General features: G+C 39.2%; 1 protein-coding gene across 3 annotated transcripts in view; it reads left to right on the top strand.

Annotated features, from left to right (window-relative positions):
• LOC104590247 (putative protein phosphatase 2C 59) overlaps positions 1-20,903 on the top strand; it is a 67,868-nt gene that overhangs the window by 42,114 nt on the left and 4,851 nt on the right. The window contains exon 3 of one of the 3 annotated variants that reach the window (XM_088892714.1): positions 12,512-12,594. The exons of the other annotated variants lie outside the window; for them this stretch is intronic. Coding sequence (XP_088748840.1) covers positions 12,530-12,594 — 65 coding nt within the window. The 5' untranslated portion in view covers positions 12,512-12,529. The remainder of the gene's footprint in view (positions 1-12,511; positions 12,595-20,903) is intronic. 3 annotated transcript variants of the gene reach the window in all.

The raw sequence follows: 20,903 nt of genomic DNA, 5'->3' as shown, positions 1-20,903 counted from the left end.
GTATCACCATTCGGCATTTATACAACAGCAAGTTGTTCTCCACTGCGTACCCTGGGTGGCTAGTAGGGTCCTCTTGGACCTGTGAATGCAGCTTGCTCAGTTGTGGGTGCCTTTGAGCTTCTTCCCTTAGCTGACCCATGATGGAACATGTTGGGCCCGTGAGAAGTAATGGAAATAGTTGTGGCTGGCGTGATAGTGCATCCGCCACCTTGTTAGTGTGCCCTGCCTTGTATTTAATGACATAATCGTAGCCAAGTAATTTGGCTATCCATCTTTGCTGTTCCGGAGATAGTACAGACTGCTCCAACAGAAGGTAGGGTCGCCACCTCTGAACTGCGAGAACAATTTCTATCAGTTCGTGTTCATATACTGATTTGGCCCATTTCTGTGTTGTCATTGCTTTGCTGAAAAACGCTAGTGGCCTTTCTTCTTGCATGAGGACTGCACCAACTCCTTGGCTTGATGCATCACATTCAATGATGAAGTCCTTTGAGAAGTCTAGAAGTGCGAGCGTCGATGGGGATGAGACAGTTGTTTTGAGTGTCTCGAAGGCCTGTTGGGCCTCCCTAGTCCAGCAAAACCCATTCTTCTTAAGTAAACTTGTCAAGGGGGCAGCAATCAGTCCATACCCTCTAATGAATCGCCGGTAGTACCCTGTTAAACCCAAGAAGCCTCGTAACTCCTTAACATTTTGAGGTCGGGGCCAATTTATCATGCTTGAGATCTTTTATGGGTCTGCTGCTACAATGTCGTTTTCGACCACATGCCCTAAATAGTGTACTTGTGTCTGTCCAAATGCGCATTTTGACTCCTTTGCAAGGAGTTTATGAGTCCTTAGCAGTTCCAAGGTGATTTGTAAATGTATTAGGTGTTCATCCCATGTAGCGCTATATACAAGTATATCATAAAAAAAAAAAACGAGTATAAATTTGCGCAAATGGGGTTGAAATATGTCATTCATAAGGGCTTGGAACGTAGTTGGCGCATTGGTCAACCCAAACGGCATAACCAGAAATTCATAATGCCCTTCGTGTGTACGAAAGGCAGTCTTGTGGATGTCTCCCTCATGGACCCGAATTTGATGATATCCCGATCTCAGGTATAATTTAGAGAATATGGTGGCCCTGCCGAGTTCATCTAGTAGTTCATTGATTACCGGTATGGGAAATCAATCCTTCACAGTAATGTTGTTCAGAGCCCTGTAGTCTATACAAAACCACCATGTCTCATCCTTCTTTTTCACAAGTAATACTGGCGAGGAGAATGGGCTTTGGCTGGGTTGTATAATTTTTCTGTCAAGCATATTTTGCACTTGCCTCTCAATCTCTAGTTTCTGAAAATAGGGGTAACGATAGGGCCTTACAATTGTGGGTGCAGTTTCGGGCAGCAATGGAATGCAATGATCATGGGCACGTTTCGGTGGTAGTTCCTTAGGTTCTTGGAAGATCACTAAGAACTTCTGAAGTAGCTACTGTAGTTGTGTGCGGCCTTCTTCGGATCTGCTTCCTTGGGCTAGAATGGGGTCGTTCCCGTGGGAGTCTACCTGCATTAAAACGATGTGGGCTGGGTCTACTGCTTGTTTCCTTAGGGAGGCAAGACTAATAGGTCCTGGACCCTTGGACAGCTGCCCTTGAATATGCACCTGTGAGCTGCCCACTTGAAAATCCTTGGTGAGACGGGCCCAATCACATATCACTAGCCCTAGTTGCCTTAACCATTGGACTCCGAGAACTACATCTGCTCCACTAATTTCCAGGGGGTGCAGATCTACCTCGAACTCATGTCCTTGTATCTTCATCTTTAATTCTGTGCACGTACTGTCGCACACCAGGTTGCTCCCATTAGCTACGTGCACCCAGAAGGCTGTACATGGTTGGACCAGAATCCCTAGTTGTCTGACCAATGTTTGGGTAATGAAATTGAGGGTGCTGCCACTGTCTATCAGAACCGACACATGGCGCCCTTGTACTAGTCCGGTTACTCTCATAGTTTGAGAAGAAGCAAGACCAGTCAAGGCTTGCAGGGATACTTCTGGGTATTCCTTTGTCCATTGCCCCCATTCTTGGTTGTCCATTGGCTCTTCAATGTCTATTGATTACTCGACATATTCGGTTTCAGGTTGAAGGAAGAAAACTTGAGGGATCTTACAGCGATTGCCCGACCCGAATTTGTCTCCACATGCATAATAAAGGCCCTTTTCCCGTCGGGCTTGCATCTCAGCCCAGGTTAACCTCTTGGCTAAGTCGGGGCCTGAACCAGAGTTGGCGTCCTTGCCTGTGATTCCCACTTCTGATCTGGGCTCCGGTTTACCCAAGATACCTGGTTCTGGGTTCGGTATACCTGGTCTGGTCACAGCTCCCAGAGGTCGATTGTTATGGGCCCAGGCATAGGATCTCGTCACGGGTCGGTCCACGGGGAGAACCTCTTGCTTCCCCTTGCGCCTTCCCTTGCGTGCAGACCCTATTGTGGAAAACCGAATGGGTGATTTGTCCAAGAGACCACCCGAACTCTCCTCACTCTTCTCTTGACTGGAAACTCAATACCTTATTCCCAAATCACAGCTCCTTAAATAGGAGATTACAAGAGGAGACTCCTTACTTCATTCAACTAAGCTAGGACAATCCAACTTTAAATCAAACTCCTACTTCTAACAGACTTCTAACAGAACGCAGTTCTTATCTCTAATAGATAAGAACAGAACTAGATAAGTAAGAACAGAACTGGAATAAGTAAACTATTGGCGAGCTGGCAAGAAGAGCTGACGTGGCAAGATAAGCTGCTGTGTGGGCCCCTCTCTAGTGCTGCTGTCGGATGGTGTGTGCGTCTCCTAAGTGCTGCTGTCGGGTGGTGCGTGCTGTTGTGCGTGCTGCTGCCTATGATTGCGTGCGTCCATAACATCGATTAGTCCTTCTTGCCCGATTCAGTTTGTCTTCATGTAGTCGAGCTAACGCTGCTGCTTTAAGAACGGTGGTGGGCTGCATGGCTTTTACCTCCAACCGCAATTCTTCCCTGAGTCCACCAACAAAACTGCCGACAAGCGCGTTTTCTGGCCAGCCTTGCACGTGCACAGCTAATCTTTCGAACGCCATCTGATAATCTTGGATGGAGCCAATCTGTCGTAGCTTAGCAAGGCTTTCATCATAGTTCTCAAAAGCCGAGACTCCAAATCGCATGTTAAGGTGTCGGTGAAGTCTGCCCATGTGTCTCTTGGGTGCCATCGCCGGTACCACTGGTACCAGACGATCGCCTCACCTTCCAGGTGTGCAAAAGCTAATGGAGCACGATCAGGTCCTTGTGTGTCATGGTAATCGAAGTATCTTTCTGTTCGCAGAAGCCAGGATGTGGGATCTCCCCCTGCAAAGATAGGAAACTCGATTCTTGTTATTCTTGATCCACTTCGATGACTGGTGTCACTGCGCTCTTCCTGATTCGGCACAGGTAGTGCCTGTGCCAGTCGTTCAAGCAAGGATGCAAAGCTTTCTTTGATTTCTTTGACGTCAGCCGATATTCTTTGCATTTCTCCTTCCATGTTGTCGACTCTATTCTCCATTGCGGATGACCTTGTGCTTGGCATCTTGGCTCTGATACCAACTTGTTAGGGACTGCCTAACTCAGGGATTCTTTCGAGGGAGCCTGCCTCCTGAATGAGAGAGAGAGAGAGAGATTGTATTCCCAAATCGATAATCCCCTCCCAACTTCCTTTCCTTATTTATATACTGTTGTTACAATTCTGTTATACCAGCCTCTCCACTTGTCCAGTCCACTTGTCTAGTTTGTTATTTAGTTTGTTCTAGTGGTTGGCTGTTAGTTACATTCTTTAAAGGCTGGCGTGGCCTTTTCTTGTACACTTGTATTCCCTTTATTTGTGTCTCAATAGAGGTGCTTGCTCAACTTAGGAGGATTTCTATTGGATCTACCGAGAACTCTACTGTTTCTGATAGATCAGCCTTTGTAGTATCAAGGGGCCGTGGTGTTAGAGGTGGAGCTTGGGGAGTTCCATCTAGTCATAGTGGTAGCAGTGGACCAGTATATGGTTGTAGTTGTGGTGGTGGACCTACTTATAACCATGGTGGCGGTCGTATTGGAGGTCGAGATTCAAGGGGAGTCTGCGGCAGAGGACGTAGTTCAGGTCCGAGGAGATGTACACACTGTGGTATAGATGGACATACCATTAATTATTGCTATTATTTGCATGGTCCACCATCAACTTAGGTCAATCATGCCATGACCAGTGATAGCAGCTTCAGACAGGAGAGTCATTCAGCTGATCAAATGCTTCCTACATCCACACATGTTCCCAAGAAGGAGATGATGAGTGTTCCCCGTGATGAGTACGAGAGGTTTGTTCAGGCCACATCTCAACAGAACACAACCACTCTTGCACACTCAAATTTGGTTTGTCTGGCATTCACACCCAATCCTTAGATTATTGACTCTAGAGCCTCCGATCACATGACTGGAACTCCAGGTGTGTTTTCTTCCCTCTTTCATTGCCCAACATCACAATCTGTTACCCTTGCTAATGGTTCCACATCCTCCATCTTTGGTGTTGGTAATGTTAACATGGACCCTTTACCCTTATCCTCAGTTTTGTATGTCCCTAAATTTCTGTTTAACCTTATGTCCGTTAGTAAGTTGACCAAGTATCTTAATTGCTCTATTACTTTTTACCCTTCTTCGTGTGCTTATTAGGATCTCAAGACGGGGATGAAGATTGGTGGAGGGCATGAAGCTAGTGGATTGTATTATCTTGACAGTGGTAGAAGTACATCAACAACTCTCCAATCGCAATGGCAATGTCGATTTGGTCATCTTTCGCTAAAAGTTCTAAAGTCTTTGGTTCCTTTGTTGAGTCATCTTTCTGTTTTGGATTGTGAGTCGTGTTAGTTGGGGAAACATCGTCGTGTTTCCTTTAGTCCTAGGGTTGATAAACGCATGTCAAGTCCTTTTTTTTTTGTTCATTCAGATGTTTGGGGTCCTTATAAAGTAATGTCATACAATGGGTATAAATACTTTGTTATTTAATGAAAGAAATGAGTGAATTGTTTGCCATTTTCCAAAAATTTTATGCTGAAATTTGTAACCAATTTGGTGTCCACATTAAAATTTTTCGTTCTGATAATGGTTGTGAATATTTTTCTACATCATTTCAACAATATTTGGACCAACATGGCATTATCCATCAGACTTCATGTACCTACACCCCACAACAAAATGGGGTGGCTGAGAAAAAGAATCGTCATCTTTTGGAAACTGCTTGATCCCTCATCACCACATGAATGTACCTAAACCTTTTTGGAGTGATGTTGTGCTTACTTCTTGCTTCCTGATTAACCAGATGCCCACATCTATCCTTGATGGTCATTCTCCATTCACCACTTTGTTTCCTACCTTGTCTCCGTTTCCTCTTTCTCCTCGGATTTTTGGGTGTGTCTGTTTTGTTCATAATCTGGGATCGGGAAGGAACAAGTTAAATGCATGATCCATTAAATGCATCTTCCTTGGCTATTCCCGAACTCAGAAAGGGTATAAGTGTTATCATCCTAGCTCTTGACATTCCTTTGTGTGTGTTGATGTTACTTTCTTTGAGTCCACCCTGTTTTTCTTGGGGTCAGGATGTTTCTTCCTCTTCATCACCTCCTCCTCTTCCTCTTCTAGTTTGTTCATCTTGTTCTAGTTGTGACCAAGTCCTTGCCTCTAGTGCCACCACCTATTGAACGGCCACCTATTCGTCAAGTGTATAGACATAGCCAACATATATTGGCTCCTCCTCCAGCTCCATCATCGTCGATAGATCCAGCAGTTGTTCCCACACCAGCCCCAACCCCAGTGTCTGAACTTGATCTTCGCATTGCCTTGTGGAAAGGTAAACACAGTTGTACCCTTCATCCTATTTCTAATTATGTTTCTCTCACTCACCTTTCTGCTTCCCATCGCCAGTTTATTTCCTTGTTGTCTTTTATTGTTGTCCCTAAGGATGTTCAGGAAGCTCTTGCCTCTCCAGGGTGGCACCGTGCAATGGAAGAACTCTCAGCTCTAATTCATAATCATACATGGGACCTCACCACACTTCCTCTTGCTAAGCAGGTTGCTGGTTGTAATTGGGTTTATACTGTTAAGTACTTACCTAATGGTAGTGTAGAGCAGCTGAAAGCTAGACTGGTTGCCAAAGGGTACTCCCAAACCTATGGTATTGACTACACAAAGACCTTTTCCCCGGTTGCTAAGATTGGTTCAATTCGTGTTGTGTTATCTCTTGTTGCTATGTATGATTGGCCCCTCTATCAGCTTGATATCAAGAATGCTTTCTTACATGGTGATCTACTTGAGGAGGTCTATCTGGAGCAACCATCGGGGTTTGTTGCTCAGGGGGAGGATAGCAAGGTGTTCCAACTAAAGAAGGCCATTAATGGACTTAAACAGTCTCCTCGAGCATGGTTTGGTAGGTTTAGTGAAGTGGTAAAGAAGTTTGGTATGAAACAGTTCCAAGTTGACCATTCAGTCTTTAGTCATGACTCTCGAGCAGGAAAGATCCTATTGGTGGTGTATGTAGATGATATTGTTATTACCGGGAATGATGAAGTGGGAATTGATAGCTTGAAAACCTTTCTGCAAGAACACTTTCAGACAAAGTGTCTTGGTAAACTAAAGTATTTCTTGGGGATAGAAGTAGCAAGGTCTAAGCATGGTATTAACTTGTGTCAAAGGAAATATGTCCTTGATTTGTTGGAAGAAACTGGACTGTTAGGTGCTAAACCAACTAAAACACCTATGGAAGCAAACACTAAGTTGAGCAGTGATATGGGTGAAGAGTTTGAAGACCCTGGCAGGTACTGGTGGCTTGTAGGTAAACTGAACTACCTAACCATTACTCGACCAGACATTTCATTTGCGGTTAGTGTGGTAAGTCAGTTCATGCTAAAACCTCGAGTTCTACATTGGGATGCATTTCTAAGGATTGTGAGGTATTTAAAGGGGGCTCCTGGTCGTGGTTTGATATATAGAAGTGGAGGAAAACTTGAAATAGAAGGATATACTGATGCTAATTGGGCTGGTTCTATATCTGATAGGAGATTCACTACAGGCTATTGTACTTTTCTTGGGGGTAATCTGGTGACATGGAAAAGTAAGAAGCAGACAGTTGTGGCAAGAAGCAGTGCAAAGGCAGAATATAGAGCTATGGCACATACTACTTGTGAATTAGTGTGGCTGAGGAACCTTCTATTGGAGATGGGATACATTGTTGACACTCCAATGAAGCTCTACTGTGACAATCAGGCTGCAGTCTATATCTCTTCTAATCCGGTGTTTCATGAGAGAACCAAGCACATAGAGGTTGAGTATCACTTTGTGAGAGAGAAGGTGCTGAGTGGAGTGATAAATACTGCATATGTTAACAAAGGAAACCAGTGGATAGACTTATTTACCAAAGGGTTGAGTCGGGGAAGAGTGGACTACATATGTAACAAGCTGGGATTATATGATATATACTCACCAGCTTGAGGGGGAGTGTTAATGTCGACTGTGTAAGGGTAATTTTGTCTTTATGCTCATGTTTAAGTTGCTGATGTGTAAAGTTATGTTAGTTCTTATGTCCCTCACTTAAGTAGGGGCAAAGGTGTCATTTCCAGATTAATAGAAATATAAAAACAGATCTGGCAGAACGGGAGAGATTGATTTTTATCTCTTATTCGAACCAGACCTTTCTCCCCTTCTATTCTCTTCTTTTCTTCTTCTCTCTCTTCTCCTCTTTCTCTTATTTCTGCTGTTATCATTCTAACAGAATTCAAGGGCAGGCCGAATTCTAATACAACTAAAGCCACATTAGTTTTAAGACATCATAAATTACTAAAAATAGTAAACCACAAGTTCTCTAAAAATAGAAATTATGAGAATTACTATAAATAGTAAGTTTGAAAGTTACCATAAATATTAATTTCATAAATAACAGAAAATAAGTAGACACCACTTTTAGTTTTCACTGGCTCTCCTCCCATAAATTTCATTCAATATGAGAATGAGGAAAGTCTTTTTCAGACCATTTCTTCCTTCTCTTCAAATCTGTTGGCTTCCTTTTGGGTTTCCAAAGAGGCTCAAACTGATTTAACCAAGTGTATGCTGCTGCATCATAGGGGGAGGGGTCTTGTCACCTAGGCAATGGGTTTCTTTAAAAAAAAATATAAATCCTAGGGTGGTTCTCTAGGTTTCATGGCAATTGGCAGCCATCGTTCACTTGTAATTTCCAATAATCTCATGAAACAAGTAGAAATCTTGTATCAAAACATAGGAAATCAACATATTCATGAGAAGAAAACAAAGAAAAAAATCCTTGTATTGGACACGTGAACAGATCTTATAATCAAAGAACCAGTCAAAAACAAGGATTGGGAGCAAAGAAACAGCCAAGTAGAACAGTATAAGGGACACTTCAGATGGGTACAATCAAACATCAAGATTGAAATCAATTTAATAGCACCAAGTCGACTATAGTAAGCAGAAATATCCACTCTAATCAAGTTCCCATGTATTGTTCCTTTGAAGAGCATTAATTTCTTCTTTCATAGTATTTGCCCATTTAGGTAAATCTAATGCCTTTGACATTCTTGGGAATAGGAATGTTAGTGATAGAGTAAGGCACAAAAAGAAGGATATACACTATTAGTAGAAATAAAATGGGCAATGAGATATTTTCTAGTACATGGTTTGGCACCCTAATGTTTAGAAATAGGAAAATTAAGGTCATCCATAGGGACAGAAGCATCAATATCGAGAGGAACAAAAACATTGATAAGAACTAAGGTACCTAATTGAGAAGAAAATGCACTACCTTCCAAGTTTGCCTCTAGAGATTGATGGTATTGGTTGCATGGCTTCAAATCTCTCCACATCTTCTTTAGTTTGTTGATCCTTGTGTTGTTTCCATTAGTAAACATGAAGAGGAGAGGATCCAAGGAAGGCATAGGAAATTGAAGTTGCCTCTCCTCCAGACTAGTGCTTATTTTCCCCTAAGGAGAGGCAAGAATGAAAGGTTGACTCTTAAGAAAGGACACATCCAATGAGATGAATATGGGATGAAAACATTTATTATCTTTCTTGGAAGAGGGGTAACCAAGGAAAACATAGGGAATTGACTTGGAATCCAGTTTTCTTCATACAAGACAAATTATGAGTGAATCAACAACAATTAAAGACATAAAGGGGTATGGAAAATGTCAGCAAATTAAGAAAGACAAGATTTGCGGCAAATTAAGAAAGATATGATTTCATTTGAATAAATTTAGGAAAGATTAGATTTGAATAAATTTAGGAAAGTCATATCCTAGGATTAAGGGAAAGATTTAGTCAATCCCTAATTGAGAGAAATTCTAGGGGTTTTGTCTTTCCTATCTTTTCTTATTTAAGGTGTATGCTCAATATGTTTTTATCAACAATAAAGAAAATCTTCTTCTTTTCTCCCTCTATATTTCACAACATGGTATCAGAGCTTTAGGGTTCGATCATGAATTTTAAAGCCGCCATGGTTGGCTCAGGTTCAGCATCTTCGGATGCTACCAGTGGTGTGATGTCTTTGGAGGGATTCAGTCAGCTGCTATTTCTCTTTCTGAGAATTCCCTTCAGATTACCATTCACAAATTGAATGGAAAAAATTATCTTGAGTGGTCTCAGTCCGTGCGGTTGGTGATTGACGGCAAAGGGAAACTCAGCTATTTGAATGGCGAAGTGAAACCGCCAGCCACTGATGATCCCAAGTACAGGCAGTGGCGTTCTGAAAATTCTATGGTTACCGCCTGGTTGATCAACTCTATGGATCCTGTGGTTGGAAAACCATTCATGTTTCTACCGACGGCTCGCGATGTGTGGGAAGTTGTTAGGGAAACCTATTCAGATTTGGACAATCATTCACAACTATTCGAACTGAATACCCGAATGTGGAAGATGCAGCAAGGTGAACATGAAGTAACAACTTATTATAATGAGATGATGGCTGTTTGGCAGGAGTTGGATTTATTTGAAGAAGAAAAATGGGAAAGTCCCAGTGACAGTGCGGCGGCAAGTGATGTTGAAAATTGCTTGTGAAACAAAAACAGAGAATGAAGGGTCCGCTCTTGTGGCCCGAGGTGCAGACTTAGACAGAGATAAACGAGGAGGAAAGCAGAGGCCTTGGTGTGATCATTGTAAAAAGCCATGGCATACTCGGAAAACCTGCTAGAAGCTGCACGGGAAACCGGAGGGTTGGAAGAAAAAATCAGGCAGTGACAACAAGTCAGGGGGAGATGTCTGCGCACTTCAAGTAAGCAACTCGGATCCAGGGCAGCAATCACCCTCAGAGTCTCTTCCTTTCACAAAGGAACAAATTGAGCACTTATACAAAATGTTTCAATCTCAATTAAGAAATTCTAACTCATCCTGTTTTCTAGCTCAGTCAGGTAATTTTTTCACTGCAGCCATTGCTTGTACCAAATCTAATGGCTCCTGGATACTAGATTCAGGTGCCACTGATCATATGACCGGCACTTCGCAATTCTTACTGCTACCTATCTTATAAACCGTATGCCATCCAGGGTTTTGGGGTTTAAGTCTCCCTTCAATCTTCTTCATCCAGACAATGACCTTTTTCCTGTTCCTATTCGTGTCTTTGGTTGCACTTGTTATGTACATGTTCCAAGTGTCCAAAGGCATAAATTTGAACCCAAAGCTCAAAAGTGTATCTTCCTTGGTTATTCCCCCACACAAAAGGGTTATTGTTGTTTTGATCCAAAGTCTGGCAATCGGTATGTCTCACTCAATGGATGTCACCTTTGATGAGCTTTCCCCCTTTTATGGTTCCTCTCCAGAAGGACATTGTCCACAGGGGGAGGATTTGTCATAGGTGTTTGCTCTTTCTCTTCCTGTCCCATCGAATCAACAATTCGGTCCAAACAGTTTGAACCAAATCTAGTGTAAATCAGCCCAAGTTTTGGTGTCCAGTTCAAGATTTAATTCAAGAATATTGATATGAAAACAAATTAATTCAAGATAATCAAATTACCAAGAAACTAAAATCAGAGGGCTGCACTAGAGAAACCTATTTTTTCTATTATTACATCACATCGAATTCCTATACAATTAGTCTAAAAATAAAAATAAAAATAAAATAAAAAAATTATTTATAGACCAGAATTGAATAAAAGAAAAATCTCAAGGTGTGCCATTCTTGGCACCACAAAGATTCGATCCTTCATCACATTTGTAGCCCAAAATTTCAATAAAAATTCACCGAACAATTCTATAAATTTCAGAGAATAATAAAGATATAAAAATTCACCGAACAATTCTATAAATTTCAGAGAATAATAAAGATTTATTTTCCAGATCATCTGCCCATAATCTGGGAACCAATTCCTAGAAAAAGCGTTAACTACACAAATCGGGTAGAACGCCTTCTGCCCATTTGCGCAGATTTATATTCATGTTTCTGTCGACGGCTCACGATGTATGGGAAGCTGTTAGGGAAACCTATTCAGATTTGGACAATCATTCACAACTGTTCGAACTGAATACCCGAATGTGGAAGATGCAGCAAGGTGAACGTGAAGTAACAACCTATTATAATGAGATGATGGCTGTTTGGTAGGAGTTGGATTTATTTGAAGAAGAATAATGGGAAAGTCCCAGTGACAGTGCTCGGTACAAAAAGAAGATAGAGGTCGGGTTTTTGTCTTCTTGGCTGGTTTGAACAAAGAACTCGATGAGGTCCGGGGACGTATCTTGGGACGAAAGCCCCTGCCTACTATAAGAGAGGTTTTTTCAGAAGTGCGTAGAGAAGAAGCACGGTGGCAAGTGATGCTGAAGAATGTTAGTGAAACAAAAACAGAGAATGAAGGGTCCGCTCTTGTGGCCCGAGGTGCAGACTTAGACGGAGATAAACGATGAGGAAAGCAGAGACCTTGGTGTGATCATTGTAGAAAGCCATGGCATGCTCGGGAAACCTGTTGGAAGCTGCACGGGAAATCGGTGGGTTGGAAGAAAAAATCAGACAGTGACAACAAGTCAGGTGGAGATGTCCGTGCACTTCAAGTAAGTAACTTGGATACAGGGCAGCAGTCATCCTCAGAGTCTTCCTTTCACAAAGGAACAAATAGAGCACTTATATAAAATGTTTCAATCTCAATCGTTAAGAAATTCTTACCCATCCTGTTCTCTAGCTCAGCCAGGTAATTTTTTCACTGCAGCCATTGCTTGTACCAAATCTAATGGCTCCTGGATACTAGATTCAGGTGCCACTGATCATATGACCGGCACTTCGCAATTCTTTTCTTCATATACACCCTGTGCAGGGAATCAAAAGGTTAAGATTGCAGATGGTTCCTTTGTTACTGTTGCTGGGAAAGGAACTGTATCTATTTATCCTTCTCTAAACCTCAAAGATGTTTTGCATGTTCCTAACCTATCATACAATCTCTTATCAGTCAGCAAACTTACCCTTGATCATAATTGTCGAGTTAATTTTTGTTCTTGTTGTGAATTTCAGGATTTAACCTCGGGGAAGATGATTGGGGGTGCTAAACAGGATGGTGGTCTCTACCTCTTTAATAGAGGATCTACCTTTGGAAGGAAAGACCGGCAGACTTGTTTCAGCTCTATCTCTATTTCTAGTGACAGTGAAGTTTTGTTATGGCATTATCGATTAGGACATCCTAGCTTTCAATATTTAAAGCATCTATTTCCCAAGTTATTCATGAATAAAAATCATTCAGTTTTCAAGTGTAAATCTTGTGAATTAGGAAAACATCATCGTGCTGTTTTTCAGTCTCAACCATATAAAAAATCAAAACCATTTACCATGATTCACAGTGATGTTTGGGGCCCTTCTAGAGTAACAACCCTTTCTGGAAAACGTTGGTTCATTACTTTTATTGATGATCATACTAGGGTAACTTGGGTTTTCCTTTTAAAAGAGAAATCTAATGCTAAAATTGTGTTAAAAAATTTCTACAACATGGTTCAAACACAATTTCAGACAAATTAAAATTTTTCGAAGTGATAATGGAAAGGAATTTTTTAACAATGTGTTAGGGAATTTTTTTTGCTAAGAAAGGAATTATACACCAAAGTTCGTGTAATAATACACCTCAACAAAATGGGGTGGCTGAAAGGAAAAACAAACATCTCCTTGAAGTTGTTAGAGCCCTAAGTTTTCAAACTAAGGTTCCTAAGTATCTTTGGGGAGAAGCCATTTTAACAGCCACTTATTTGATTAACAGACTGCTTACATGGATTTTGGATTTTAAAACACCCATTAAGGTTTTCATTGACTGTTTTCCAAACTCTCGGCTAGTGACAAATATTCCCTAAAAATTTTTGGAAGTGTGGCCTTTGTTCATAACCATGATCCTAAACGTTCAAAACTTGATCCAAAAGCACATAAATGTATTTTTGTAGGCTATCCCACTAATCAGAGAGGGTACAAATGCTTTGATCCAGTTTTGAAAAGGATGTTTGTGACTATGGATGTCACATTCTTTGAAGGAACCTCGTACTACAACAACTCCCATCTTCAGGGGGAGAGCAACACTAGTGAAGATGGTTTTTTAGATGGTTCTGATTTAATGTTTGAATTTGTCCATAATGATGTTCCTCATAACTAGTCACCGAAAGAAAGTGAAGCAGAAAATACAAAATTAGTGGAAACAAATGAATTAAATATTGAAAATGAACAACCTTTGGTGATGCCATCTCAAAATGAAAAAGCTGAAACAACAGAGATGCATGCGAAACAGTATAAAGGCCTTGTATATTCAAGGGAATATCTAGCATAGAAAAGGAGAGACTATTCCGCAGCATTAACAAGAATCTGATCTAAGGTTGGATCATGAAATTCATGATAATTCTCCAAAAATCCCTGAAAATATTCCTCCAGGTAATTCTAATTCTTTCAGTCAGCTTGATTTTCCCATTGCTCTTAGGATGGGTGTTAGGTCTTGTACAAAACATCCTCTGTCAAATTTTGTATCTTACAAAAATATTTCACCTTCATATTGTGCCTTTATTTCACAAGTGTCTAGTGTATCCATTCCTTACAGTATCCAGGAGGCTCTAAATGTTCCTGAGTGGAAAGAAGCTATTTTTGAGGAGATGAGAGCTTTGGAAAAGAATGCTACTTGGGAGAAAGTGGACCTGCTGGATGGAAAGACAGTTGTTGGTTGTAAATGGGTGTTCACTCTGAAGTACAACTCAGATGGATCCTTGGAGAGATACAAGGCTCGCCTAGTAGCTAAAGGCTTTACTCAGACATATGGAGTAGACTACTCTGAGACCTTTTCTCCAGTGGCGAAGCTAAATACAATTCAAGTACTCTTATCTGTTGTAGCTAATCTTGACTAGCTACTGAATCAGCTAGATGTGAAGAATGCCTTTTTGAATGGAGACTTGGAAGAAGAAGTATATATGGAGCCTCCACCTGGTTTCACTGAGAAGTTTGGAACTAAGGTATGCAAGCTAAAAAAATCTCTATATGGACTTAAATAGTCTCCTAGAGCCTGGTTTGAAAGATTCACAAGGTTCGTTAAAAGTCAAGGATATAGTCAAGGACAATCTGATCATACTCTTTTCAGAAAAAGATCCACCAAAGACAAGGTTTTGGTTCTGATTGTCTATGTTGATGACATAATCTTGACTGGAGATGATGTTGAAGAGATGAGCATACTAAAGCAAAGCTTAGCCAAGGAATTCGATATTAAAGACTTAGGCCAACTAAGGTACTTTCTTGGAATGGAAGTGGCAAGATCAAAGAAGGGCATTGTGGTTTCGCAACGAAAATATATTTTAGATCTCTTGAAAGAAACTGGAATGAGTGGATGCAAACCTTCAGACACTCTGATAGAAGCTAATACTAAACTTGGAGAAGTTAAAGATGGGGTTCTAGTAGATACAAGAAGATACCAAAGGCTGGTAGGAAGATTGATTTACTTGTCACATACACGTCCTGATATTGCCTTCGCTGTGAGTATGGTGAGTCAATTTATGCACTCCCCGTACGAAGAACATCTTGAAGCTGTGTATCGAATTCTTAAGTACCTAAAAGGCACACCAGGAAAAGGACTCTTCTTCAAGAAAAATGAGAAGAGAGGGGTTGAGGTGTATACAGATGCGGACTGGGCAGACTCAATCACTAATAGAAGGTCAACTTCGGGGTACTGCACATTTCTTTGGGGCAATTTAGTTACTTGGAGAAGCAAGAAGCAAAGTGTAGTTGCTAGAAGTAGTGCTGAGGCTGAATTCAGATCAATGGCTCAAGGAGTGTGTGAGGTTCTTTGGCTAAAGAGGGTGCTAGCAGATCTTAAGATACCAGTGAGCTTTCCTATGAAACTGTATTGTGATAACAAGGCAGCTATCAGCATTGCTCATAATCCGGTTCTACATGACAGGACTAAACATGTTGAGATTGGCAGACACTTTATAAAGGAGAAGCTTGAAGAAGGAATAATCTGCACTCCGTTTGTACCAACCACGCAGCAAGTTGCAGATGTTTTGACTAAGGGCTTGTTGAGACAGCCATTTGAACTTCAAGTTAGCAAGTTGGGCATGATAGATATCTTTGCACCAACTTGAGGGGGAGTGTCGGCAAATTAAGAAAGACAGGATTTGCGGCAAATTAAGAAAGATATGATTTCATTTGAATAAATTTAGGAAAGATTAGATTTGAATAAATTTAGGAAAGTCATATCCTAGGATTAAGGGAAAGATTTAATCAATCCCTGATTGAGAGAAATTCTAGGGGTTTTGTCTTTCCTATCTTTTGTTATTTAAGGTGTATGCTCAATATGTTTTTATCAACAATAAAGAAAATTTTCTTTTCTCCCTCTATATTTCGCAACAGAAAATAATGGAGACTAGGGAAACAAAAGCTGATGTGGGACCTTGTATTACAACATACAAGAGGACATCCTATTAATCAAGTGGGCAGCAGTGAGAACAACATCAATCCAAAATCATTTAGACATTCATATGTAGCATCAAATCACGAGCCAACTCAAGTTAATGATGATTTTTTTTTCTCTCTGCAACACCATTCTGTTGGGGTGCTTGGATAGGAACTTCAATGAATAGAACCACATACAACAAATAACTCATTCAAGCCACTTTTGAAGTACTCCTTAGCATTGTCAGATTGAAAATTTTGTATCTCTACCTTGAGATCAATAAAATTGATAAAACGTTTATAACCACCTTCTGAAGTCACAAATGTAGGGCCCCAAACATCAGAATGAATAATGTGAAAAAGGAAAAGTAGCTCAAGTTGTTCTTTTTATTACTTGGACTTGGAGGAAATGAAGTTCTATAATGTTTATTTAACTTTCATGTTTAGCACTGTAAGGAAGAAGTAGAAACAGACTTAAACAACTTCAAGAACAACAATTCTCATCGATCAAAAGATAAATAATTAGGGCAACTGTGCCACAAATAACCTTGGCTCTTATTACACCGACTAATGGGACTAATAATAAACTGGGCTGCCTTCAAATCAACTTTATTTGCTAGCATGTAGAGACCATCAACCATGATATTCTCTACAAATTATCTTCCCTGAAGTCAAATTCTAAAATACACAGGAATTTGGAAAGGAAGTTGCACGATAATTCAATGGTTTGATAGTCTTTTAATGGACAAAAGATTAATAGATAACTGGGGAACATGTAAAACACAAAAAAAAAAAGAGAATGCCATGAGGAAGAGATGCAGATCATTGACCAGTAATGGTTGAGGGGGAACCATTTGATAAGTTCATTTTATCTCTTCTGGAAAGAAGATTGTATGAGGTAAAGAGTTGGACTTACCAATAATGTAGTTAGAGGCCCTTAAGTCAATAACAAGGATTTAAATATCGATATGATATGTCCGATACAGGGCATACCGTATCGGTATTGGTTTGTAACAGTATGGGATACACTACGAATAGAAGTGTATCCTATAAATCATGCTTATCGAACCGATACAGATATGTATCGTCCGGTATAGCATTGTATCGGCCAATGTGCACTAATATGGACCGATCTGCGTGATACACCGCATATCTTTCTCAACAAAAAATGCAATATGGTGACTCGAACCCAAGTCACCTTAAACATGTTAACCATTTGGCGCGTTTTTGAACCATCGAACCACAATTCATTTTGTGGTAGTAAATGAAATAAAATAAATTTTATTGTCACATGTTTATATTTAACAAAAAAAACACATGCAAAATAGTATTTTATAAACTAATAGAATAATTATTTTAATACTTAAAATTTATAAATTTGCACATGATATGCATCTTAAAATTTTCATGCATTTTAAAAATTATTAACTAATATGTTAATTTACATTAATAAGTAATAATAGCATATTTATTATTCACAAAAAATAAAAGTATTGTTTACAAAATTGAAAAATATAATATTAAATTGAATCTATCAAATCCACTAATCTACATTTATTTCAAAAAATGATTTTTTATTTCATATAATTTATAGAAATAAAAATATTAATAATGGAATTATTATTTTAGTAATTAAAAATTATAAATTTGTATATCATATGTATCTTAGAAATTTTAACAAATTTGATATTTTAATTTACATTTGAGAATTTAATATTTATTTGATTTTTTGTTAATATTAAAAAATTAAAAAATTAAAACAAAAATAATTGATATAATAATTAAAATATTATAGGTGCATATATTTAGCGTCTTGGACTCTTGGTTGATGCATTATAAATAAAAATATACGATATCTATGCATCCTGGTATATTAATTGTAATATATTTCTTCATATATACCATTAAAAGATACATTTTTATGTATTTATATACTATTTGTGACTATTTTAGTCTTCAATTTAGTATTGTTAATGTATTTTTGGAATTTGCATATATTTCCCTAGTGTACCCATGCGTTTCCATACTTTTCATCCGTATCCATGTGTTTCCAAAGCATACCCCTATCCGTATTTGTATCCAAGTTGTCCGGTACAATACCTGATGCCAATACTTTAATCCTTGGTCAATAATCTGAGACTTGGAAGGAAGAGGGGACATATGGAAGGCAGTACCATGATTACCTTTTCCAAAGCATACCCCTATCCGTATTTGTATAAGTTGTCCAATACAATACCTGACACCGATACTTTAATCCTTGGTCAATAATTTGAGACTTGGAAGTAAGAGAGGACATATGGAAGGCAGTTACCTTTTGTAGATGCGAATGAGGTGGACAGAGTACAAGGTGCTCTCTCCAAATGGTGCAAGGCTCTAGCTTACTGCTCAACTTGATCCCTCATGGCACTAAAAAGATCCTCCTTAGTAGCGGAACTAATACAGTGCTTCTGAGATGAACTGATAGTAGTAGCACCACTTTGAGAATCTTGAGATGCAACATTAGCTAAGTTAAACTTCTTGATACCTGCTTCTTTGTGGGATTCTTTGGCCTTTCAACCAAATTCCAACATGATTAGTGTGCCTAGGATGCTGGCAGTGAATACACCAAAATTTGTCCTCATCACCCTTTGGCTTCTTACTTGTGTTACCTTTTTTCCATTCCACCACGCTACCCTTTGCTACTAAAGCAATCTACTCTCCTTCAAGAGGATCTATGGCATTTCTCCTACTTTCTTTTGACTGCACAAGAGCATATACTTCTTGAACTGAAGGTACTCCTTGCTTCCTAAAATCTGCACTCTTAAGGGATATATTGGGTTAAAACCCACCAAGAAAGCAAAATCTCTCTGTTTTGACACAAGTTTCTAGTGAGCCTTAGCATCACTCTCATCTTTCCAATCAATGGACTGATAGTGATCCAATTCTTTCCACTGTGGAAAGGCTTCTGTTGCCTTGCTGGCATGCTGAAGATTCTGTTAATAATTGATACACTGAAATAGTGTCTCTATTTAGCATAGGTGGCTTTGACCTACTCCCAAATTTCATATGCAGTATCAGCCCACATAAAATTCTTTCTCAACTGAGGCTGCCCTATTCTTGGTTATTTTAATATACCTGGCCTCCCCTTTCCAGCTATGAACAATCTTACATTCTTTGACCACTCCAAGTATTTCCAGCCATCAAAGGGAGTGATGTCAATGAGAAAGTTAATGCTATTCATGCTGTTATTAAGCATAGGTTGAGATGAGGTAACTCCAGAATCTCCTGAATCCTTGGTTGGCATATAAAGCAGTGTGTAGAACACTTCAAGTAACCCCTCCACTGCCTTTATCAACAACAAAAACACACAGGCTCAGTGATTTAGAAGGTGCACCTGGTGTGCCTTGCACTTCAGCCTAGGTGCGCACCTTTTGAAAATGTTTATTTTTTTTGTTTTTTATGCTTGAAAATGTGCATTTTTTGAAAATGTACATATTTGCCAATGTTTCTCATTCATTCATCCTAATAAAAGATATTTTTAAAAGACACTTCCAAGTTACAAAACCTTTTTCTTGTGTAGAGATTGAAAATTTAAGACCCTGATATGGACTTGTTTGGGCTTGCCTCGAGGGGCTTGGTACAAAGGCAGCTTGTAGAATCAGGAATGCATAATGTTTAACATCACATTAGCTATTTGAAGTAACACAATTGGCAAAAGAAAATTAAGAGATCAAGAGTTTGCATGCTTGAATATGTTTTATATGTTATGCTTTGATTTTATTTTTAAATTTTCATTTTAAATATGTTTTACATGTTATGTTTATGTATTTTAATTTGAGACAATAGATTTTTTTTAAAACATTTATTTTATAACTTAAGTTTATATGTTTAATTAATATTGTTTAATATTTTGCATGTTTTTGCTTTTTCTTTGAATTTTTTATCATTTTTGCGTCTTGCTTCAAAAAGGCGCATGCCTCGCCTTGCACCTTCAGCGCAAAATGGCCCTTGCGCTTTTTTCATGCCTTGCACTTTTAAAACACTGTACAAGCTGCAAGTGAAACTCCAGTGGGGATGCACAAATAGATACATATACACCAGAATACGCCTTGAGATACCCAATGGTGACTAGAAGAAATTATAACAGATCAGAATCATAAGGTGCATTAACTACCCAGCAGGTCCAATAAGCAGTCCAACCACAATGAAAACCCACAAATCAGAAACAGCCCTATCAACTCAATATTTCTTCAACCATAAAAAGGAAAAAACTCTTCACAGGTCCAAAAGTCAAGGCTGGCAGCACCCTTTATTATTATTTTATTAGGGTAACCAAACAGTATATAAAAGAAAAAAAAAATACCCCTGCAGCTATATAGTACAAATACAACAGAGAAAAAGAAGAGACTCACAATAGAGGGGGCAGTCTGTCCCATTTGACTAACCCAAGAGAAAAGAATATACTTTATATCAAATGGCTGAGAAATTACAGCAGTACCCTTACTGCACATACAAAGGTTAAAAGAATAGTGTTAAAATACATATGATGTACAGTGATAAGGTGGAAGATATTCCAAATACTGTCCTACTTTGTACAGTCTGATACAAAAAAAAAAATTCTACTTGATTTGTCAAAAGAAAATAACTTTGAAGTACCATTCAAATCAATGGTTGGAACAAAAAAAAAAAACTTAATTTCTAAAAACCGTCAAAAGGCTGATCAAAATACCCAGATAAAAGATCCAAAATTCCAGGAAAAAAATATCAGCACCTAAAATAATGTTTCTCACCGAATATTAGGGGAAAACCTGTTTTTTATTGTTTGGTCAAAGTTCTCTTGTTATCAATGAAAAGCCTAAGCTAGGGCTATCTGGGAGAAACATAGTTTTTGAGGAGATTTAACTTCTAACTGGACCCACAAGACTTCATGTGGAAACATTAAGCAGCTCTTGGTCCCAAGAGATCCAATTTAGGTTTGAGAAAATTCTTTGGTTGTTTAAGCCTTTTTTGTTTGAATCAGGAA

Source organism: Nelumbo nucifera, chromosome 8 (genome assembly GCF_055504915.1).
Source record: "Nelumbo nucifera cultivar China Antique chromosome 8, China Antique-T2T, whole genome shotgun sequence".
Lineage (NCBI taxonomy): Eukaryota > Viridiplantae > Streptophyta > Magnoliopsida > Proteales > Nelumbonaceae > Nelumbo > Nelumbo nucifera.
The sequence above is the reverse complement of the archived record's forward strand: the minus strand, read 5'-3'. Positions and strand labels throughout refer to the sequence as shown.